The 24449-nt window shown below is 44.1% G+C and overlaps 3 protein-coding genes across 3 annotated transcripts in view; 1 reads left to right on the plus strand and 2 right to left on the minus strand.

The window, feature by feature from the left end:
• The window catches only part of T265_11617 (hypothetical protein), a gene marked incomplete at both ends in the record, with an annotated part of 22047 nt that extends 16140 nt beyond the window's left edge, over positions 1–5907 (minus strand). Inside the window, one exon of the mRNA XM_009178317.1 lies at positions 5777–5907. Coding sequence (XP_009176581.1) covers positions 5777–5907 — 131 coding nt within the window. The remainder of the gene's footprint in view (positions 1–5776) is intronic.
• A 2638-nt stretch (positions 5908–8545) lies between these two features.
• The window catches only part of T265_11618 (hypothetical protein), a gene marked incomplete at both ends in the record, with an annotated part of 125705 nt that continues 109801 nt past the window's right edge, over positions 8546–24449 (minus strand). The window contains 2 exons of the mRNA XM_009178318.1: positions 8546–8608; positions 12860–13027. Coding sequence (XP_009176582.1) covers positions 8546–8608; positions 12860–13027 — 231 coding nt within the window. The remainder of the gene's footprint in view (positions 8609–12859; positions 13028–24449) is intronic.
• T265_11619 (hypothetical protein) lies at positions 10333–10599 on the plus strand (the record flags this gene model as incomplete). The annotated part of the gene is made up of 1 exon (XM_009178319.1): positions 10333–10599. The coding sequence occupies one exon, from the start codon at positions 10333–10335 to the stop codon at positions 10597–10599; it is 267 nt and encodes an 88-aa protein (XP_009176583.1).

The raw sequence follows: 24449 nt of genomic DNA on the forward strand, positions 1-24449 counted from the left end.
TGCCCGATGTGCTAACCTGGATTGTCCTAACGCTTATCGCGGCTTAAGGAATGTTCAACATTGTTGTTTCTTCCATTGTTGTTATTGAGGCGCGTGTTTCCATACCAAAATTTGTACATACGTTGGGATTCATCTAATTCAACCGAAGTTGTTCGTGGCATGAATCCGAATTCGACTGTTTTGTGCTTTAGCTTAGATCTCACTTGTACCTCTTCGCATTCGTTGATTGCATTTACATTTCATGTTTGTTACCATTCTGCGCAAAAATGACTGACAATTGAAGTGGTGGTTAAATGTGCACCATTTTCCGCAAACCACTCCCAAGAACCCAACTGCTATAACGTGGCCGCAGGTCGCCATATTATGTAAGGAACGAGCATTTTGCCGCAACGCTTAGGGTGCCACTGATGAAGCTTCGCTCGCAGTACTCTCAGTCCCACGTGCAATTCTTTGTGATTTTTTCTCTTTGGCTCACAAACCGTTGATTATCCCTCATTGGGTCATGTGGTTCCCTCAAACCTTGCAAGCTGCCATCGTTCTAGGACTTCCTGGGCTCACATCATCGACTTGCGTTTGCTTGCCGTAGTGGTTCAATGCGTACCGGTGACACTCTATTGCATGGCATTTTTTGTTGAATTTACATATTGATATTTAATCTCACACCAGATTCTGTATGACGTACAATTTGTGCCTGATGTGCTAGTCTGGAATGTGCTAGCGAATAGCGCGCCTTGAAGAGCATTCAAACTTGTTTGTCCTTTTTTCGTTTGTTGGTCATCTGACGCGTCTTTCCATACCGAACGTTTTACACGCGTTGGGATCCATCTCCTCCTACTGGAACGGTTGTTGGCATGTATTCGAATGCGACGTTTCTCATTTTTCTCATATTCTCCTGTCACCCCTTCGCATTCGTCGCTTAGATTCACTATTCACGATTGTGGCCTGATTATCCCTGGGTCATGTGGTTCCCTCAAACCTTGCAAGCTGCCATCGTTCTAGGACTTCCTGGGCTCACATCATCGACTTGCGTTTGCTTGCCGTAGTGGTTCAATGCGTACCGGTGACACTCTATTGCATGGCATTTTTTGTTGAATTTACATATTGATATTTAATCTCACACCAGATTCTGTATGACGTACAATTTGTGCCTGATGTGCTAGTCTGGAATGTGCTAGCGAATAGCGCGCCTTGAAGAGCATTCAAGCTTGTTTGTCCTTTTTTCGTTTGTTGGTCATCTGACGCGTCTTTCCATACCGAACGTTTTACACGCGTTGGGATCCATCTCCTCCTACTGGAACGGTTGTTGGCATGTATTCGAATGCGACGTTTCTCATTTTTCTCATATTCTCCTGTCACCCCTTCGCATTCGTCGCTTAGATTCACTATTCACGATTGTGGCCATTGTGTTCAAAAATAATTGGGAACATTAATGGTCAGTTTACTCCCTTTTGCACGGAGTCCCGCTACCTGAGAAGATGAAGAATTCACGGGTCATAACCATGTGGTTTGAACTGGGTCGAGCAATGTCATACAGAATAAACGCCACAGATTTTGCAAAAGTCACTGAATGTAGACCGGCCGGACAGCCGGAATTCTATCCGCCTCAGAATTAGGCGCATTATTGGAGCGATGACGGTTAACGTAAAATTGACCGCATTTCTTGTATTGTCATCTCAGTTATCCCTAACGAACGCGTTCAGTAGTAGCGCAAAGTCGGCGCACAAGCCGATAAACTGGCGTTAACTTTGGAGTCGTGTGTAAGCAAAGTGCCCGATTTGACTGTGAAAGGAATGCATAAATGTAACATGCCTGTGGGGTTGTTTATGTGTGCATTTTGCCTGTTGTGTGCCTGACGGGGCCCATTGTTCTTGTTTTTGATCTGCAGCTTGGTCTAGTGCTGAATGACGTCTGCATCCCTGAAGATTTTCCTTTTGTTCATGAGTGCACCAGGCAAATCAGATCATGTCCGTGATGCTTGATTTTGGTCAACGTATTTCGTCCTAAATAAACGTCGAAGCTTTTGAGTGGCTCATTTCGAAACTAAAATTTTAAACTACAATTGATGTTTGTTTATGCGTCTTTTTCCACGAACAATTTACTAGAATCCAACTAACATGACTTAGTTGCTGGTAGTGTAAATAAAATGCCGACGCCCGTGGAGTCCCACTACCTGAAGTTTAGAAACCACGTGAAAGCTCTAATGCAAATTTATCCTCAAAAGAAACTTCACCATTGGAGTTGAAGCCGCCTAAAATTGCAAATTATGTGAACTGTGACTTTGTGACATTGCACAAGTAAACATCGGATGGAACGGGCGAATATCCATTGAGTGGGAGCGTTGTTCCCAAATCCTCATTATCTGATTCAACGGCATTGTTCTAACGTGCAGGGACAGATTACTCGAGACACCCAGGACCAACGAGATCGACGAATTTGTTAACGCCGAACCAGCGCTTTGTCACAACGCTCAGTGTGCACAGTCTGTCGCTGTTTGTACCCCACTGGGTTCGTCCTCGCACATATATATATATATATGCCCCACCATAGGTGTCTTAAACTAACACACGGGCCCCGAGGCTTGGCGTAACCGCCTCCATATACCTACCATCGGAAGCTGACGCCACATGCCCCCACATTTCGACATGGAAAAAACGGCAAACATTTTGGTGATCCTCACCTGTACGCCACCCAGCTCCGTGATAGTATGTGGCAGGACGTTCAGGTCTAGTTAGCGCTCTTGGACAGGGTCCATTTTGCACAGTAAATGGAGCAGTGATCCATTTCACATGTAATTCCGTGGTTTACTTTGAAGAAGCAACTGGATGCTTTAGTTTGATGACTGACACTTTCGCGCTGCTTAGGATACTAATGATTTGTCGGTTTAGATCTTGGTCAGTTCAGTAGACTCAGCGGTTTGTCGCAAGCCTATCACTTTGTTGTCTTAAGGACATCATGCGCAAAAACTACCCTGGAAGCCAATACTCAGATTGGCTATCATAGGGACGGAAAAGTCGAGCGCGAATCTGATGATGATGTGTGGATAATGTAAGCCTCCAGAAATCCCTCGTTCATGGTCCCTGACAGCGAGGACGAAAGGTTGGTTTGGTCGTCGTGATGCTATTAGCGTCCGCGTACTGCTCCAGAGGACTCACTATGGTCGGAATGAAAAAACCGCAGTCCACAAGCAGGCTCTCATTTGTGAGTAGTTTCAGTGCCGTGATACGACTGAATGGTGATGATTCGTAATACCCCTGTGAATTGTGCACCTATACATGAGTGACACTTTTGTGGCGTGAATTCACTCTGGCCGTTGGTGTGCGTAAATGTAGCCACTTTTTGACTTGTCTTCCGGAACGAATCTGCTTGCGAGTTCCTGTTCCCAATTACGGGACATTTGCTGAAAGTTTGTATCCCTGCGTGTTGATGAAACTCAATATGAGATCACAATAACACGATGGAATGAAACCAGATGAAATCAGATCAGAAGCACTAGAAAGAGCTTGAGCGTCCAACCATTGGCTATGTGATGAGTCGGCTGGTGACCAAGTTTACGGAAACCAAGTGAAAACACAGGTTCTTACTATATTCGTGGATTCGGAGACTGCTTCTTAAAATCTTCGTAAGGAGGTGATTGCTGAAAAGCTACAGGCAAGATTAAGCCTAACTTGGGGCACGTGAAATTCATGAGGACAGAAGCCTTGTGAAATTAGAAATTGTCCGCATTTATCTGTGGACATTTCACATCCAACGCCATGGCAACATCCACTGGGGAATTCTGATTCTTTCACTGAATGAAAGGTTCAGTGAGATATTGGTCGACTGGGTAATGATAGTTGGTCGGTACATACACTGAAAACAAGCTGACATCCCTCAAATGATTTTGCACTCTCATACTGCGATACAGAAACTTTCGAAATCATGAAGCTCGTGTGGAGTGGCACGTTAACGTTTACGGTGAAGTATTAGAATTTTTAAAGTTTATTCTGTGTAAATCAGGTTGCACGTTGACAGCCAAAGACGGACCTACGACCTACTCGACTTAGAATATTGGTAATGAACGGAACGTTTGGTGAAACACGGTTCAACTGTTTTTATGGGATTTTGGCTTGTGCTTTAAACGAACCCATTGAAGTTGCTTTCGGGTTAGGAGTTTGTCAGCGCTAAAGGTCGCGCTCGACAAGCGCACCTATGACCAATCAAACTCATTAATTAACTCATCCAGAAACCTATGTACAGTTGTTTCAATTGATGCGGAAAATATGGCGTCGTCATTACTGTTAGCTAATTCAAATGGCTCAGGCATCAGTGATGTGGCTTGTATTCAACACCGTTTGATATAAAACGCTGCGTCGTTGTGTTCGGAAGCCTTGTTTTTGTAACCAGAAAGGTGGACAATATTGTTCGAGCCATTCATATTGGATTTCGTTAACATAGTACTCGCCTGCCCACCTTTAATTCTTGGTGAACGTTGTGCGGAGTAGACACACTTCGTGAGCGCAACGTCCTTTGGATTGAGCTGGTACAAATTTATAGAGGAGTCTGAATTCGTTTTCAAAACATCTGCACAAAACCTATCTTGTTCAAACCCTATACGGACGTACATTCGAAAATTCCGGTAAAATGCCTTCCTCGCAGGAATATCGCTATGACCATCTCGCAAACTTCCAAATGTATACTGCGAAGCAGTGACACCTTTCGTTATTTTTTTACATTTTTGGTTGAAGAGAACGTCGTTCGCTGAAGGATGTTATATATAATCTGCTCTCATTTATTGATAATGCCTGGTATCCATAGGGGATATCCCTATTAAAGTACTGCGACCCAGGTTGAATTCGGGCAACATTCGGACGTCATCAGTGCAGCGGAACTACTACATTGTGCAAGGGGGTTCCATGGAATATATCCACCGCGAAGGGATTCGTGGCTTAGGCCATCTACTGCGCTCGTCCTTGGTGTGTTCCGGGGCAAATTCGAATTGGCGGAGCCAGAGGCATGGCTCTGCCTTGACCTAGCAATACGGCGGGAATGATATTGCGATGAGTCTATGCGGTGTCGGAGTGACTCGCCTACCGGGCTGGGGACAGCCTGAAACCACTGCGTTTTTGGTGAGTTGAATTGACCGTTCGTCAGCTCTGTTGCAGCGTGGTTCGCGTCCCTTCAAGTCGATTGGTCATTCCGAAAACTCCCGTTTTAGTAGTTTCCTCCTCCTTTTTGATTTGCCTCTTTGTCAATTCGCGTTGTCGAAACTTTTTCAAGCCGATTGCTAAGTTCGGCAGTGATCAACACCCACTAAACTCACTCGAGCTATCAATACTTCGACAGATTCCCTTCTGTAGTAACGGTACTTTCCTCAGTTTAGTTCTCTGTCTGACCCTCCCAAGGTAGCGTTCACGACAAAACACCCCTTATAGGTGCACAAGGTCTACCGACCCCCAAAACGAAGTCAAAAACATTTGTACAGCGCTTCCTATATACAACGTATGCGGTTATACGTTTCTGGAATTTCTGACGCGTTCTGGATGCGCCATTGGCACCGGGCATTTGGCCAATCCTGGGTCATGATTGGCTGTTGAGTCCAGATTGTCGACCAATCAGAACTCGTCTTGATGCCGGAACGGCAAGTCTCCTGAATTCTGGGCCAACCTCGAGCGGGCCAGGTTTCTCGGCCGTGGCAGCGCCTAAAGACGTGTGTTATAGTGGGATCCGCGTGGATTGCTGCCTAACACTTCCCGCTTGAAATTTCTCGACGTAGCTTCGAACCCGGGGTTTGACTTACATTGGCCCCACTGGCTTGCGGATCCTGTCTGTCCAGCGTCGCAGTTGTAATCCTTGCTCAGGCTGGGCCTCTGACGAAGCAACTGATTGAATTTCTGGGATGATGCCTAGATCAAAAGTGTCCAGAAGCATTTCTTGACTCATATCGCTCGGTCCCTCCTCCTTGAATCGTGAAGTGCCCGTTTGAGAGTGTCAACACAGCGTTCCGCATGGCCGTTCGACCGTGGATGAAACGGCGGTGAGCTACTATGCATTATGCCATACTCCCGACAAAAGTGTGAGAACGCCGACGACGTAAACTGACTGCCGTTTTCGGATACAATTTTCTCTGGCGTCCCAAAACGACTGAAGAATCGCCGGAGTTCCAGGACAGTAGTGGCAGTTGTGGGGCTGTTCCCCAGAACAATTTCCGGCCCCTTGCTGTATGCATCGACCAGGGCCACCGGACCTGTAGAATCGATGTGAAGACGAGACCAGGGTTCGGTCGGTTGTGGCCGAGCTTAGGTAGGTTTACACCGGTGGCTTTTTATGCTCCAGCGCACCGCAGGCAAGATTTCGAGTCTCGCTTGATCTGGGAGTCCATCAAAGACCAGTAGACATAACTCCAAGCAGGGACCTTTATCCTGTTTTTTCCCGGGTGCCCCTTATGTACCTGATTCAGGACGGCTGGTTGTAACTTCTTTCGAATAACCACACGTTCTGAAAACAACAGGCATCCATCGGCTAGTGATAGTGCGTCACGCCTGTGGAAGTAAGGGCTCAGTTCGTCTCTTTGGCAGGTGCGCGGCCACTGATTGCGATGGTACTTTATGACTTGCTGCAACACAATGTCTTGGGCGGTAGCCTGGCGGACCATGTCGGCAGTCACTGGGAGGGTGCGAGCCGATTCGGACACTACATGGTCAACTCCTGGTCCAAGGCAATCGTTGCGACTACGGTATCTTCTGGTTCTGGTCTGCTTGAATCAATGAGTCGGGACGTTGCGTCGGCTTGTTCCAGGCTGGTGGTGGACTGGAATTTTTTCTTGATGTCGTACCCCAGAAGCAGAGTGGCTCGTGGTTGGAGTCGGTTGGCAGTGAATTCCGAAATTCCTTTCTTCGATCCAAACACAGCAAAGAGTCGCTTGTGATCGGTCAGCAGAGTAAACTGACGGCCGTAGAGCATATAATGAAACTTTTTAATGGCAAACACGATCGCCAAGGCTTCCTTTTTTATCTGATTTCAGTTGGGCTCGACTGATGTCAGGGATCGGGCTGCGTGGGCGATGGCTTTCTGGCTGCCATCTGGAAATGCGTGTGAAATCACTGCGCCAACTCCATTGTTACAGGCGTCCGACGCCACAACGATTTCCATCGATGGATCGTAGTGCGGGCGTAGCCAATCGGAACTTAGCATGGATTTGAAAGAGTCAAAGGGGCGTTGACATTTTTCTGCCCATGTCCACTTGTGGTCCTTGGTAAGTAGCTGATTTAGTTGGCCTCGAAGGCGATGCATAGCAGGCAGGAACGAACTGTAGTGACTGACGAGACCGGTGGAGAATTCTTCGCACAACCGGATCGTCCCGTTAGCCTTCTTAACCAACCCGATAGGTGCGGCCCAAGCAGAATAGTTGGTTGGTTGGAGATCACCCGCAATTAGAAGTCGGTCGAGTTCTTGGTCAACGATAGGCAAGACTGCATAAGGCACTGGACGTTTTGGCCGGAAGACTGGCTTGGCACCAGGGAGGAGGCACAGTCTGGCGCTTGCTTTTGTACACCGTCCAAGCTCGTCAGTGAATACAGTTGTATAACGTTGTAGGAGGTGCTCAAGTGAATGCTTTGGCAAATCAACTTGTCCGGGTGCTGCTTGTATGCCGTTGCAAGTAGAGTTGATTGGCTTATCCAGCAGATTTAGCGTTTCGATCCAATCTAGCCCCACGAGATCAAGTTTGGGGCATGACGTCAGGTAGCAGGTGGCTTGTGCTGTCCAGTCATTGAAGTTAATGAGGCAGTCAAACTTGCCAGTCAACTTCAGTTTACCGAACGCTCCCCGAAGGGTAAAACAAGGATAAAGCATTTTGAAAACCAGTTGGACGCGTTATTGATGCACAAGGTGAAGTATCATTCAAATGATTCTAATCACGATGATTCGTTTGTGCACTTCATCTGCCAACCTGATTTTGCGGTCAACTAACCTGTTCACAATGCCTCAGTATGATATTAATGGCCTTGCCAACCGGTTGAAAAATCATGTTCGATAGTGCTCAACTATTATTTGGACGTACCTAAGAAACGGGCTTGATAGTGGGGTAGCACGAGAACTCTGAGTGCCAAGAAATTTTTTTTGTCGGAATTTATCAGACCACCTCGGATGTGTCCGGAAAATAGTATAAGAACAATGTCTTCGCCATTCGTGGTCATCGCTCAACGAAGCACTAGGCCACGTGAATCCTCCCTTTTCACTCAGCTGAGTATATTTTGCGAGCAGTATAATGCCTGAAGGCAAATCTGAAGGTAACGAAACCGATTCGCAAAGCACAGAGGAGAGTGAAGTAGAAAATTCCAAGTATTTGGAAGCATTCTTAATTGGGCGTTGCCATAGTGCATTTTGTTAGACCGGGAAGTTGACCTGGTTTTGGGAACCGGACTGCAAGACGGACCACCGGCAAATTGTGCCACCACGTTCGTGTGACCACTGCCCTTGATATGAACTCCGCAGTTGACTGCCAAATAAGCTTTTGATTTGAAGCACTTTTCACAGACATCACACTTGACCAACAAGCATCAGTCAATCAGCGTGCTGTTTGGATCTGGTTGTTTGGTTGTGCCGATGAATGGTCAGAGTAGCCAAGACACTGAAATTAAACATAATGGTTGCCAAAATCCTAGGTCATCAACTGGACACCGGAGATAGCTGCCTGATAGCAGAATGCGCTCTGTCTCTAAGGCGGTTGCAGGTGGATGCACGGAATCCGTTAAAAATAAAACCGGCTTTTTATTTGAATGAATTAATCCAAAAATCACCGCATAGTTAGACAATAGGTGTGCGAATTCAAATATTACCACGCCAAAAGACAAGCAGAAAATTTGTACGAACGGATCCGTAGTAGGACCATAAGATTCGTATAAACGAAGCAGTTTGGTCGTAAACTTATTGGTTGGAGGGTTACAGAGCAAGAGCATAATGGTCCTGATCATGGTCCAGTCCCTCATACGGGCCATGTGGCACAGACACCATCCAAGTGGTATTCGACCTCCAACTGAACCGCCATTTCCGTGTTGGAGCAAATACACCGAATTTGAAAACTCCTGACCCCTCCAATAGACAATCCAGATCTTGCGTCGTGCAGGGAGATAATGTCGCATAAATTGCGACAAGCACCGTGGTAATATACTGTTAATCAACATTATTATTCACTTATCGATATATCCATCCATCAAACCGTCATCGCGGCCCAGTGAAAATTAAAGAAAATACCGATTCGACCACCGCGCCGAGTGATTCCTTTGGTTGAACAAGGCCTTGGGAATATAAGTTCAATTTGTACGGGCTCTATTGACAAATCCTGTTCTTAAGCATTGGCTATTTGATGGGATCGTTTAGACCAAGAGCATTCCAGTTTGGCACGTCGGTCGGGCTAAGCGAACGGGACACTCTTGAACCGACTGACCGATATTGCAACTTCCGCAACAGCGAGCAACAATGAGTTCAGATAGTCTTTGTGATATACTCTGTGTATCGATCGACCGTTTGTCTCTGTGCACAATCCGCATTAGGTTGACGGTTATTTAGCGACACCACCGTAACGATTAGTTTGTTTTGTGTGAAATTTAACAACCCATGAATAGAAATATCACCAAATATTCAAAGGCTGGAGAAACTGCCAGAATGGACACAACATTACGGAAGATTTCAACCCACACCACTTTGTAAAATAAGTATGATAACAGACAGGCAGGACGATAGAAGGATTGTTCGGCTGTAAAAACTTGTGTCTGAGGCAGTGAGTGCTTGTTTCGGGCAACATCAAGGAAACTGAAATTGTTCCACATTCACGTATGCATGAATGCGCCCAGGCTCGTCAGATCAATTTGATTTCACCAATCTCAGCGAATCTGAGTCCATCACGAAAATGTGTGCGAGGACAAATTCAGCGATACAATGTGCACACTAAGCATTGTGACAAAGCGCTGGTTCAGCGCGACTCATTCGTCGATCTTGGGAGACTCAAATTATGCGTCCCTGTACGTCACATGAATGCCATTGAATCAGAACCGAGAAAGTTTAAAAGATTGTTCAAACTCAAAAGATTGTCATACACCCAATCCACTATTTCCCTACGAAACGCCACAGTGTCTGGTTACATATAATTTGCCCGTTCAGGTGATTTCAACGCATATGGCGCAGTTGCCGTATCTGCGACCGTTATAGTAGTTGAATTCTGGTGGATGATGTGTGAAGAATGGCGCGCAACTAACAATCAACTTAAGTTTAGAACGAGTACTTCACCACACAATGATCCATTCAAAAACACTTCCGTTTATTCTTTAGGAAATTCGTTGATACGGCTTAGACAACATGGATATGACCCGATTTACCGGGTGCACTCGCAAACAAAGTGAAAAACGTGAATTCCGTGATGCAGGCGTCATTGAAAACGGGACGAAAGTGCAATACAAGACCATGGGGCGTTGTCAGCCACAGAATGACAACATGAACAAACTCATCCTCCCGGGCATTGTACATTTATGCATTCGTTGCACAGTCGAATCGTTCACTCTAGTAACGCATGATTCCAAATTTAAGGCCAGTGTGTCGACCTGTGCACTGATTCTGCCATACTAATGAACAAACTGGTTTGCAGTAAGTAAGAAGACAAAACAAAAATTGCAGTCAATTTGACGTTCATCGCCATCGTTGTATTTTTCTCTTGAAGTACTTCTAACACTTAGGAGGATGGCATGGCAGTTCACTGGCTAATCTCTTTTTAGTTACTTTTGCTACCTGCCCTGCTACAGAGCTTTCCCAATCACAGCAACTACGAATATTCCTCGCGAAACATGTGAAATTTCCTCGAACTGACGGGATTCATCTGCCACGCGTCCTTATAAGTCTCAACAATGTGCATAGGTCAGATCAGCTATAGAAATCTTTGCAATTAAAATTGCGACGACGAATCCGTGGGGTAAAATAAGCGGTAAATTTTTCGCAGTCGACGATGTGACAAACACGACTTCAGATCAAATTCGGCGTAATTATCGAATCCTCGGACGTACTCGAACAGAACTGTTTGTTTTGCCGATGATCACTCAAGACGGATTGTGATCGTGCGATAATTCTTAGTCCTTGACATGGTGACTGAGTTATGTGAAGGAGTGGGAAAATGCTGGGCTTCATCGCTATCCATTCAAATTTCAAGTAGATGCTTCGTGCGTACCTCCAAAAAATTGGAGGGCGAATGATACTGTATATATCGATTTAGCTGTCAGATTTCCACTGTATGCGTGATGAAAAGCGCGGAGAATCTCTGGACAGAATGAGCAATTGGCCAGAAGTGTTCCCCATTAACGTCTATCGGCCACTCCTGGCCGAACGCTTAAGCGTTCAAACTACTAGCCCGGAGGTCGCGGGTTCGAGACTCTTCGGAGTTTCGTGAGATGCACACTGCTGATGATTCCGAATAAGAATAAAACAGCTGCACAGTGCTTCTCGGTGGATTGGCTCCACTGACAGGACGAAATATCCGCATAAAAATCTCTGCATAGAATTTCTATATCGACTAGACAGAATGAGCAACTGGCCAGAATTGTTCGCTGTTAAAGCCTGTCCGGTTGGTTACGTGGTCATTCCACCAATCACTGGTCTCGGGAAGCGTTGCGTGATATCACTTAATCTGGAAAACAAATCAACCCCTAGTGTTTCCAGTTTGCTGAATCTCGCCGCAACGAATCTTCATTGCATTTTGTTACAATTGGCGTACTTGAAGAGTCAGTTTCAGCAGAATATGCAGCCGATGTTCTTCAGAGACCGGAACTTTCAGGTTCATAAGCAAGATCACGTGACGGGTGAGAAAACGGGTTACAACATACCGTTCGACCGATCACAGAAGCCGATGCGAGTTGCAATAATCTGCGTGTTGCGGAGTAGCAGGGACTTTCGGAGAATCTAATGGCAGAAGTCGTGTGCCCATTTCAAATTTCACCTGCAGATAACTCATGCCCCGCATTCCATATTATACTCATAAATGTCCAACTAACTGTAACTAGGGTACATCATGGTATATGGTAAGGTCAAGACTGGTGAGCTGTTGAATTGTTCCATTTTATTTTGAAATTCCCCTGGTTTGTGCTACGTTGTCACTCAACATCACTCACGGTTTGCACTACTAGAGAGGACAGCACACCTTATCCACATGACGGTGCTAGTGAATAGTTTCTCGTCTCAGATGTGTCTTCAACAGCGACCACATTAGGAGAGCTAAGAACGGCCAAAGCTCCAAAGCAGTATGATTTGTTATTATTCTATTGTGAAACTAATAAAGAGGCAAACACACATGAGCCCGTTAACCAGAGCCCAGGCATGATGCATACATGCTCAAGCTCTACAGCCATCTTCCATTCCTGCATGTCGTTCAAACTCAAATCGTGCACAGTGTCCACACCACTCTTAATTTAATACCAATATTTTGGGGTGCGCAACCAGCTCTGGTCGTTGGTGAACGCGTAGTTTTGTACTACACGCGTCCATTGCACGCCAAATACTGATGTGTACCAAATGGCTTTTCTTAGGCTGGTGTATGTTTAGTGACTTTCGCTGCGTGGACTGCGATAAAGCGCTTGAAATCAGATCACCGAAGAATATTTCTCGGAGTAAATGTTACATAGTGGATACGCTATATTAGACGGAGATTTGTTACAATGGAATGTAGACGAGATTCTCAGGTAAAAGATAGTTTCGTGGGGGGTTTTCAGGATATTTCTGACATAATTGCCCCCAAGATCGGTACAATTACTTGAATGCAGCTTTTATTCAGCTTTATCCAGCAAGGCTGTTTCAAAGTACGCCTGTAAGTTACAAACACGCTCAATGCCCTCATCATTCTTACTTTCATTTCACGGTTGACTCGTGCACCTTGGTCACACAACACGTCAAATTCCAAATTAACGCGTTGACCTTGTGTGTCTGTCTGTTTCCAAATGATGAATCCATTATATTGCACTCCTACTCGGAAGCTGGTTTTTCTGAATGTTTTGGTTGAATAGTTGCGATCTGTCTGTAATATGTTGAAGAATATCTCGTAGGCTGGTTTCCATTCATTCTTCCACACTTGCCTTGTACTGGTGAAACTCGCCACACCAGTATTAAAAAATTCGTGAGCAAAAAGATCCAGACGTGCACTAGATAGCGATAAACTGTCTAAACCCAACCCATAGAAGGGAAGGGTGTTGCCTCGTTTCTACTGAGGAAACAAAGAGGCCATTACCATTTGTGCAAACTCTTCGAATTCCCATCGGTTGATTGAACCAGGTATGGTTCGACAAGTCGACGGTGAAATAGCCCTGTTTGTGCTGGAAGTGGCACTTTGGAAGTTCTGTCTGTATGACCGAGTGCAACTGATGTTTGACGTATCACAATTTATGCCCCCACCTCACCCAAAACCCATTGGGAAGAAATAAGTTTGAGGTCAAATACTTCTAAGGGCAGCAATGAGGGTCCTCGGTGCGGTGCCTATAGTTGCCATCATTGCACTAAGTTCAATATTCCATGTGCTCGGATCTTCCAGTATGACGCTGCAATTCAGTGCGATGTGATGAAAATGAATCTGGCCTTGATGTTCAGTTAAACGAGGGCGCGGATGAATATGAGATTCCTACCACGTAGCAGTACGACATTATTTGCGCACCCGATATCGGCCACCGAATTTCAGCGTTGTGTTCCCCTAAGACCATTACTGTAATTCAAATGCGGTGCCGATATTTTACTCGGTAAATCTGATCGTTATTATTCCATTGTAGAATTATTGTTTGACTTTGTCCGCTGATGTAATTCATGACTTAAGCTGTGTCTCTTGGGTGGTGATGCGGTGAAGTAATTCCGTGACCTATTTTCTGCATGATATTGTAACAAAGATCACTTCTAAACTGATCTGGGAGACAACACACTAACATGCTATGATTGGAACTCATCGGCGCCGGACCATATTCGCATAGGCTTCATTAATCAGTGAGTGTACCCTTAGACGTTCGAATGGATTTAGTGTAGGTCGCTCAGCCTTACGCATGTTGGGCTGGTATCTAAATATGAATTTGCATTAATTTCACAAACGACCCCACTTTCCCCTCTAATATAATTATATTTCCACCTTGATGTGGATTTTCCATGAGAAAATTAATATTTTCTCTCATTTACTTTTTTTGCTCTTCCTCTCTCTCCTGATTGGGCGTAACATGCTTACCTGGAGTCTAGGAGCTATTTTATCGACAACTTGATGGGAGTCAAACACAAATGGTTGCTAATATCCGTTCTTACGGCCGACCAATGCCTGTGAGTTTTCCCCTTCTCAAGCTCGCCTTTATTTAACCGGAGTTTGATATGGCGTGAAACATACATCTTGGATGTGACTGACAGCAGATAAACTTCTGCATCGATACGATCAAGATCATTGGTCTCAGTGCTTCCGGATCGCAATTCATTACCTTTACACATTCACTGCGCACTCTGCTCGGATTTGGCTTGACGGTTGGCTTTGGGTTCACAAATGTACTCAGATACATCCAAAAATAGTATTCCGGTGGCTTAATATCCTCAAGGATATGACTGCAGGCTTTCAACGCGTGGGGTTGTAAATTGTGGATTGCTATATGTGTAACGGCAGAAAGCACTGATGGGACATGCGAGTAGTATGTTTCCTCGTAAATCCGCTCTTGCAGTGGAGTGTGACACACCAGCCAACCACGGTTCAAGATGGTCAAAGGTGGGACCTGGATAAGATCCGAGCGTGTTCTTCGCCAGCCTGCAGCAGGCACTGGATGGTGATTTGTTGGAACTGGATAGAGTGTCGCGGAACCAGTAGCTGTCCGACCACTTCGTCGAAGCTTTGAAACCTTTATCTCGTGCTCATTTCGGCTTAGCGAGAGCAACTGGCCAGTTGAGTGGGGAGCTCTTGGTGAATGTTGCACGGGAATCGGCCGAGTCTCCGCTTACCACGTTGCAGCCGCAGGAGAACAGGGATGATTCACCAGTAGAGGAGCTATGGACCCAAGTTGAGCAACTAGCCGGACAGCTTCCAGCCATCAAGCTGGAGCATTCCCTAACAAACTGATGCTAAAAGTGTGTGCCTGGCAATGCCACGTATCTACTTCGATTTTGTTTCGCAATGGTGGCTGGGACACTCCCGCCATCCACCAATCTAATCATTTTTCCATTAGACTTGTAAGATGTCACTTTGCAAGTCTAAGGAATCATTTCTCTGAGTTTCACTATACCTGCGAAATGATTTTGTGTGCTACGCATTCTCCCCTCTCTGTTTAACTGATCAGTCATCGTGAAACGTGCTACATTTCCGTCGCATAGAGAATTTAGTCTGACGCTTTTTGGTGTCTGGTCTCGTGTGTTGAGGGTTGTGCGGGACGTGACAAAGATGCATGTTATTGTTAAATGAACGGACTGATTACGGTCAGATGTGAGCAGGTAGGTAACTAGTATAAACGAGTCTTGTTTTGATGGGGATTCATGTAGGCGCGACCTTCCCCACCCAAATATTCCTTAGCTCTGTGCACTTCAGTTTGCGCAGCTTTAGGTAGGCTGTATTGAGTGTCTTTTTTCTTCATTAATGAGCATCCTGGATGATACTATCCTACGACAGAACATTTTATCCAAAGGGTGTTGAAGGGGACATGGTATATCTTGGATGATTCTAACGTGGAGCTCGAATTCGAGCACTTCCGGCACCAGAGAGACTAGTATTAGTTTTACCGGCAGAGAAAATACGCTCAAGGTGAATGGGATCCGGGTTTTGCGCTTGCCTGAGAGGTCCTCATACTGTAAACATTGCATATCGTCCACCTGTGATCTTTTTTTCGGTTTGCCTCTCGAATTAAGATCCGTTTGTGGGGATGTCCTTCACCTGATGGATATAGTTGGTTTAATACTTCAAGACACTCCATTTGCCCCTAACTTGCTTGGATAGCAAACCTTGATCTTTTCGGTCTAATCATTTTAGGGCCTCGCAAAATTTTTTCGTTACAACGTCTTTTTACTTGAATAGTGATATCACGAATCGCGCAAATTTGACAATAGCAGTCTTTCGCTAACTCGGAGTATCTCCGAAAATATCACCGCTTAGAGAATCCATGTTTTTACCGATCGTATGGGTGATGGCTTGCCAACAAATTTGGTTACAAAAGAATTATCTGGAGGCTTCGAATGTGAGCCTGACTTTGAATGATTGTGTTCCACGCACCTGCGTAAGAGGCATCAACGGACAAAACGGCAATGGCTTGATCTTTATAAATAGTGTCTCGTCAAATAGTGATACGACAGCCAAATGAAACGATCACAAATTGCAATCTATGCTTGCCAGCTTTGTTTTTTTGATGACTTCCACGAAGTCGTCCAGCCACTTTGCGCATCCTTGCTCCGCCAGCAGCCTTTGTGATAAGAAACTAATTAAGCCTGGTTTTGGTTCCCTCGCAGTCACATGAACTGCAATGCAGTGAACAGCGAACCGCCCGGTGGTACCATTCAGAGAAGGGTCGATGAAGGTGAGTTCAGACCAACCGTGGTGGCAGCGAGTCTGGTACTACTTATAGTATCCATGCTGCTGAACAGGTTCGGAATGTATATCACAAGGGGCGGTTGATACGGTCGTTAACAACTTGTGGCAAATTTGAATTTTGTTTCATGACAATCAGCATAAGTACTGTGGGCCTACGCTCTCGAATCTCATCTCAATTGACTTTTGTGTAGCACGTCTGATTCGAAGGTGTTTTACACTTAAACGGTTGTCATCCTTTAGATCCCCTAGGCTTGCAGACTGAGCGCCGCTTCTTTCTTCGGTGAGGTCACTTCGGTCTTTTGCACAGTTTTGATCCAACAAGCCCGCTCGGTCATTACAATTTTTCATAGCGGAGTGAGATATTTCTGTCAATTCGACTAAGGGGAAATCCTTACATATGCGATCATCGAAATCGGTTGTTCGGCTTCCCGATGAGGATTAACCTGCAAATTCGTCTTGTTCCCAAAAATATTTAGATGTCTTCGCGCCTCTGAATCTTGTTCCCCTAAATCGACCTTTCTCTGGCTAAGTAATTTAGACACCATTCCATTCAAGCCCCTGTAGATCAAAGACGCTTGGACAAGTCATGCAAAAATTTGTCCAAAATAAATTACTCCTCACATTTTTTCGTGCGTGACACAAATTTCATAATTCTCTGGTGACATATGTGTGAGTCCACTTTGAAAGTGGTTGCATTGTGTCGTATTACAACGTTGGGTGTGTTAGCTGTAAGAAGTCGCCTAGTGTTATGTCAGGCTTAGTTCGCGGGCTAATTCTATGGTTGTTGTGCGCTCTCATGCAAAAACAAAGCGGTTCCTGATTGGCCACAAAACATTCGTCCAACCGTGACGTTAGATAGGGTGGCAGTGATTGTCTAAAAGCGCGAGGAGTACCAGTTCACACATGCAGCAGGTGTTTAACGGAGAATAATGTTACGGTACCCGGCTATTCTCCTCGTCGTTTTCGGATGCAAGTTGAGTGTGCGAGGTGATGTGCAGCGACATAGAAATAGTTGGGCTGATTTGACCCCATTATGTGGAGAACACAAATGTCATTTTCTACTTCAAAATTAATGAAACCTTTGTGCGTTCATTTTCCCGCTAGCTTTCGACTCACATTCCAACTGACAAACAACCGATACATAATAATTGCATTGATATTGTTTCCGTAAATCTGTCGCCAATCGACCCAACGGACGTGAGTAGGCAGAGTCAAGGTAGACGCAAGTTGAATGCCCATTTAGGATAACCAATAATTAGTCAAAAATTTAACTGCCCATCGCTAATCCCCCACGTAGATCGTGGAATTTATAAAGAGACCCTTCAATCTGCAAGTTAATTGACGCTTGTCCGGTCTGAAAAATTGGCTTCGCTGATGCATTTATAGGTTACAGCGAAACGAAGGGGATTGCGTGGGCTGCAACATCTTGCTTTTATCTAGTAAACTAGTTAGGTCCGGTCCATAAGTCCAAAACAAGCGAATCTCCAAAAAAACGACACCCGCTTTTCCCTATAGCAAGCATACCTTATTTCACTGTCTCTCAATCAGAACTCTTCGCATGAATTGTGCGTTTTGGGGATTTATCAAATCACCTGAGAATGCTTGTAAAAGTTACGAAACATTTAACCTCCAGTTGGGCGCAGTTGATGCAATTCAACTGTGCAGAATAATGCGTGTTTGCAAAGGCCGCTCAGTACTTTTACGTCAATTGGCTGAGAGTTCGTATGCATACTGCTTTCATCCAATGATATTCAACTCGAAAAATGAGCCATTCAGCTGATTTTGTATTAAAAGTGCACCTGTCAACAACTTAAGGATACTTGCCGTCGTTGTGGTTGTGCTCTGGGACCGACATTCTGCTGTGATGCGCAATACGCTCATCAAATATTTTGCGATTTGTGGTAACAGAAGCTGTGCAACTGCCTCGATCCTATTTCCTGTTTCCTAAGTGAATGACTGATAGCGTTGCCTTCAAGTAAAATAAGACTTTTGAATCTTGTTGGTAGCCGAAAACTGTTAAATGTTACGGTCATACAGCTTTATTTGCTTGGTTTCCGCATAAAAGCAAGCGTTTATCCTGGAAAATAAGGGAATGCTCATATTCTCAATTCCGAGTTGTGTTTGAACCTGCGGTTATTCAGCCATGAAATGCTTGCAAGAACTGTGAACTGTTTCTGAGCTGTTAAGGCACCACGAAACTCACACTATAAGCAAGGAGTTCATATCGTACAGTCCGGTGTGGTCAGGCGTCATTTTTCAGGAGACGGTCTATGGCCATGCTTTTGAGTTCCTAGAAGAATAATCACAAGTTCGAAAATTCTTAAAATCAACCGTGGTCCCCAAGTGTTCAGAAGTATCTCTACACGTGTAGTAGCAAAACCCAACGCTTGGCCGCCAATTGGAAACAATCCGTTCAAAATAGAAAATGTTCCACGGAAAGTTTCTGTGAGGATCCGCCAGTGGACAAGCCATTTAACATAAGATAGTTTGACACAAAGTGACCTATTTCAGGATATAGGTATAATTGCCAGTGAGTCATACATTTTGAGCTAATCATGGCCAGGCGCTTTGCGGATTGACGACAAACCGAAATGTCACGTGTCTGAAACACCTAATATTCTCGTGTGATGCTCAGTACTGGTTATGCCCGATAGACAAGAAGACGCCTCACGTGTTCATTGACGTCGTCACGATCGCCAAGTGAAACTCACGATCAGCCTTTCGCCTCAGCTGATGCTGAATCAGTCCAGCAGGCTACAGATCCTCTGGATTAGTTCACCATCGCCGCAGTTATACATGACAGTGTAATACTTCGGTTTCATACATTTTATCGATCAAAGTACGCATGTGTGATGCTCACGGAATCGTGATTGGGAAACCAAGGCCTATTGGATCGTCATATCTGGTTGAGGAATCCGTGTCAATCAAGCTGGAGATAAAAGTACACGCACTCACATCCTGGAAACAGCACAAGAGAGAACAACAAGAATGCTCCCTACTTGTATAAAAATCTGCACTAGCTGTTTCTTTTCAGACATGCACTTTTGCCTTCACCATCGCGGCTACTTTATTCCCCACAGAAATTTCCATGATGCCAACCCGTTCATTAGCGCTGTCATGCCAATGTGACGAATCGCGCGAACCGACACTCATCATATTGTCTGCGGCAAATAGCCCATAAAACTAAAAACCAAACTGCAGCATTATGAGTTATTGCATTTTCATGTGTGATAAACGGGACCAGAGATCGATATAGCATTTATTACATTTTCAAAAAAAGTAGTCATTCTTGTTTCAGTAGTTTATTTTCGAATTTTTTCGTTTTCTCCCCGTGTGACTGAAAGCCAAACTTGAGTTTGAACGCTGTGAGCACCTTTTTTCACACACTCACAATGAACCTGGATGCATTTTCGCTTGCAGTTGATTCTGTGTTACCGAAATATTTGTAGCTGAACACAACTGTTATTTGACGATATAAGGGAACTGCTGATGGTTCTTTTACGGATGCTTTTCTGCTGGTAAATTCTGCGTAGTTTGTCTGGGAAAAATGTTCACCTCGCACAGATAACCGATCGGCTGCAACACCACATGAACGGTGCTGATACAGTCTTAGGCTGTTCATGCTTGGACAGAACATTCGAGATGCTGTGGCCATAATGACCTTCCCTCCAGTGACTTCCTACTTCCGAGCTCTCTCTGGTTCCGTTTTGTATTCTCAGTTATTTTTGGAGTCACGGACAGTTGTGTGATAGTTCAGATTGAATACATACATGTGCGCAATGAGCGTGTGTTGCTACTCTCACTGAGATATTCTCTGAACCATGTGAAGGTAAAATTTCAAACTGCAGGCGTGCCCGGCCAGAGTATGCATTTGTGGATTGCAGGGCCACCATGGTCCGACTTCACACGTCGCAAACCCAAACATTTTTGCAACCGACCACGTAATGTGTTCTCGTGCAAAGCATTGATATATTTGCTAAATTCTATGTGTTTACCCAGTTCTCTTCTGTTTGTCCTTCCTGTGAATAATCAGTGTTAATATTTTTGTGCAAAGTAAACATGTACACGAAAAAGAATGATGGATACTTCCAAGCCAGAAAGCCAAAGAGGTTTTCAGAATTCGTGCATGTGGCGTGGGGGGTATCGGTTTTAAAATCGAAGCCTGAGTAAACTGTTATCCCCAGCAATAAATTGTTCCGCTTTCTTTCCTTTTCACAAATAAATAAACTCAGTGTGTTCCTAATTCAAAGTTTTCATTCCCTTGGGTAGATTTCGTAAGACCTCAGCTGAGAGGATATGAATGAGACATAATGAACGAAATGATGAGGGGTTGGGATCTCTGAGAGAAAGAAGTCTTCCCGAGAAATAACGACAAGTTTTTACTTGTAGACTTGCTTACTGAATGCAGAAATAAGGGAATGGAATGCTACTGACGGGTGCTAGGCTTTGACGGATTAAATCTTGCTTTTAACCTCTAATTTAGGGCAGTGGTACCTCTTAAACATGTTTCACTGATCGGTGATCATTAGATTGGAACACTGCATATTGAATGACTGGTTAGTATTTCTTAAACTTTCCCTATGTGCGCCGTTGTTTTGTGTTTCACCATTTCGATGTGAGCACCCCAAAGGCAAAACATTCGTCAAAATAGCTTAGGTATTCATCCAACTTCTGCTCGGCCAAACCGATACCTGCATGTCAACTCCAATTTTCGAACCCACAATGCAGTGGAACGAATTTCATTGTTTCCGACATTCACTGCTAACTATTTTCGCTCACAATCGTCCATACCCGGAAATTTATGTCCAATGAGACTTATTGACTGAAATCACTGTATTTTCCCAACCACTTTCCTTCGTCCAGCTTTCGTGTACCTCAGTGAGTGTCTCTTGTACAGTTTCGTTGCAGCGGAAATTTATCGAGTATCACATGTGCTTACTTTTTGGCATGCTTTTTTCTAGCTGTCAGAAACTTGAGCTAATCTTAATGAAAAACGGATATTTTTCTACAAAATCAACAAAAGATGACTGACCAAGCTGCGCTGTTATAACGATTTGCGGGGATTTAAAATTACGTAACAACAAACAGCCACACGATGGAACAGTGTGACTTACAGAGCGCAATCTGTAACCTTTATCTGCGACAATTGACCTTCAATTTGGAAGTTCATTGGTTATTCACAGCACTGATCATGTTAGTATTGGATTTGCTGTGTGACGTGCACGAGTCTCGATTGTGTTTTATTCACAGGTGTCGTTGCTTTTTTTCCGGTAAATTCTGTGACCTTGTTGGTTTTGTTCGTGAATTGTCTAGACACCGGGCTGCTTGAAACGGCCACCAGAACGTTGGAACTCCAAAGAATAATGAGCATGATGCTTTGACATAAAAGCCGCAATTTATGCTCCTGCTTACAAGTGAATTAGATTGCCGATATCAGGGCACTGCGTTCACTAGTGTTATAACTGCAATTGAATGACCGCTAATTTTTGGAAAGTACTGTTCCGTGGAGGTATCCTGGGATTGTGACCTACTTCAGAGACGAGTTCGGAAGTCTGTTAAGCGACAGGAAATTTCGAAAAATTTGCTCATCCAGCGTTTCGTTTAAACAATTCATTACAGAACAGGGAAAGTGGATGTGTATATCACAAACCGTATACAAATTAGTTGCATTTTATAAAATATTTGCACTACAACCAAAAAAAAGTGTTTAGACATAGTAACTCAAGGTATGACGGTAAAGCCAATGATCCGACGGCGGTTTTTATATGCCTCAGGGCTCACAAAAATTTGTTCAGTTAGACATCTGGCGCTAAATAAATTAAATGAACACCGTAACCCAAACGCATGTGTCCCGCTTGGTCACCTGTACACACTGAGAACGAATGGCTTATATTATTTATTTAGCATCAGTTTGCATTGGTTATTTGTTAGTCAATTTTTTCATTATTCATTAAGGCACTCAAGGAGGAACCTAACTGGCATCAGCGGATATCAAAAATCGAATGACAAGAGGCCAATCATACAGACCGAATGCTTTGAACTAGGAGATTGAGGTACAGCGGTTGGTCACGTTATTCACTGCTAACCGGCGGATAACAGTTACTATTAATTGTGAATAGAGATTGATTAAAGGTTATTCCGAACTTACTATACCTTGCCAGATTAGAAGAAAGTACCGAAACGATAGACAGCAAAATTTTATTCGGTGAAATTTGGCAACTCGATTTTCAGTTTACTTTTAGACTTTAAAAAACTTTGTACGGAGGTTTGAATATATATACTAGGTGGAAACCAGTGGCCTAACGGCGTGATGCATCGCATAAGGAAATCTACAAATTGGAAATTTTTCACTGATTAGGACGGTTGATTTTATGTAATCTCCACAATGTGCTTTACTCGGCGACTGGTCAACACAACCAAGATACTCTATTCCTTGGTCGCACTGCGACAAAACGCTATTGTTGTGATCTCGGCGCCAGTTGGCATTCGCTAGCCTTTGCTAACGGATATTACATTGCATTTCCCATCACAACAACTCCGACGGTCGATTGTCCACTCCCGTTTCTTTCTTAATACAGCTAACAGGATTAAGTATCGGAATTACCCCGTGAAGTTTTTAGTACAAAAACAATTTAGGGCAGTTTGTGGCGTTTCCTCCCAGCAAACTGGTGTTTTAGTGTGACGTTGAAGACCTATTTGGATGAAGTAGAAAACTCTTGGGTGAAGCGTTGATTTTCAGGTGGGCATTTGTATCTCAGAATTTCCAGTTTGAAATTTCCAGCGTGACACGGAACACAATCTGTGCTGAGGTTCAATGAAGGCAGCATTTTATCAGCCGAGACCGGCGACTCGCTGAAGATCCGGAGAGGATATCGTTATTTGGAGTTTTCTATCACAATTAGTGGATACTAATCAAAATGCAGGTTAATGATTCGGATAAACGGAGCAAATTTGCGGTTAGATGGTAGCTAGTCCGTTTTCTGGGACCCACCAGCCTCCGAACATGGATGCGTTTTCCAAGTAAACACTAGAACGTTTTGTCCAAAGGAACTTTGTCGTTCACCGTCAAGTAAATTCGAGATTAAGACAGGCACTAAGACAATTGCACTCATCAACAAGATGTTTGAATTTCGCGCGTTCGGTAAAATTTTAATAGAAAATTCTCTCTTTCGCTCCTCCAAAGTGGACATTTGGTGGTCTTTCTGAGAGCGTTTTGCTTTTGTCGTGCGTATTCTCTGAAATAACAGAACTTGCTGGTAAGATACCGCGAAACTTTTATAATCTTGACAAATTTAATAAATGGCTTAACCTACAAAATTTCTTTGTTACTGTACGAAAGTGATCACTGTAATCAGTATATTTTGCGTAGCAAAAATATCTTATTTTATGCCAATTAGGTTTCATTCCTCCGGTCATGTAAACATATATTTAATGGGTACATTCTGATATAAACAATCTTGTGAGTAATTTCCTTCATGAAAATATACTGCAATATCTGGAATATCGAGCTAAATGAAACATGAGGCTGCCTGTTTGCAACACATGCAGTTGTAAAATATCATAAACGAGAGATTCAATTGATTCCCTCGTGAAAAATAAATTGATCTCCAACTGAGTTTATTTCTAGAAAACAGTCCAATTTGTGCTCAAGTGGAACATAATTTTGACGTAAACCCGGGGATTATGTCCACCTGATGAGCCCCGAAAAGAGTAAGACTGTTCGTTGGTTGTCGAAGTTTTTTCAGCAACCTTATGAGTAGTTTCCTTCAGGTAACTACCTGATTTCATTTTGGCACGCTGCGTATCAGGATATATCCGGTGGGAAAACGGGATTTCTTCGCCGCTGTGGGTTGTTCTTACTCAAAACCTCTTTCTCATGAGATTTTCAAGCTGACAAACGCATCAGCAAGTCAATAAT

Source organism: Opisthorchis viverrini, assembly GCF_000715545.1.
Source record: "Opisthorchis viverrini unplaced genomic scaffold opera_v5_535, whole genome shotgun sequence".
NCBI lineage: Eukaryota > Metazoa > Platyhelminthes > Trematoda > Opisthorchiida > Opisthorchiidae > Opisthorchis > Opisthorchis viverrini.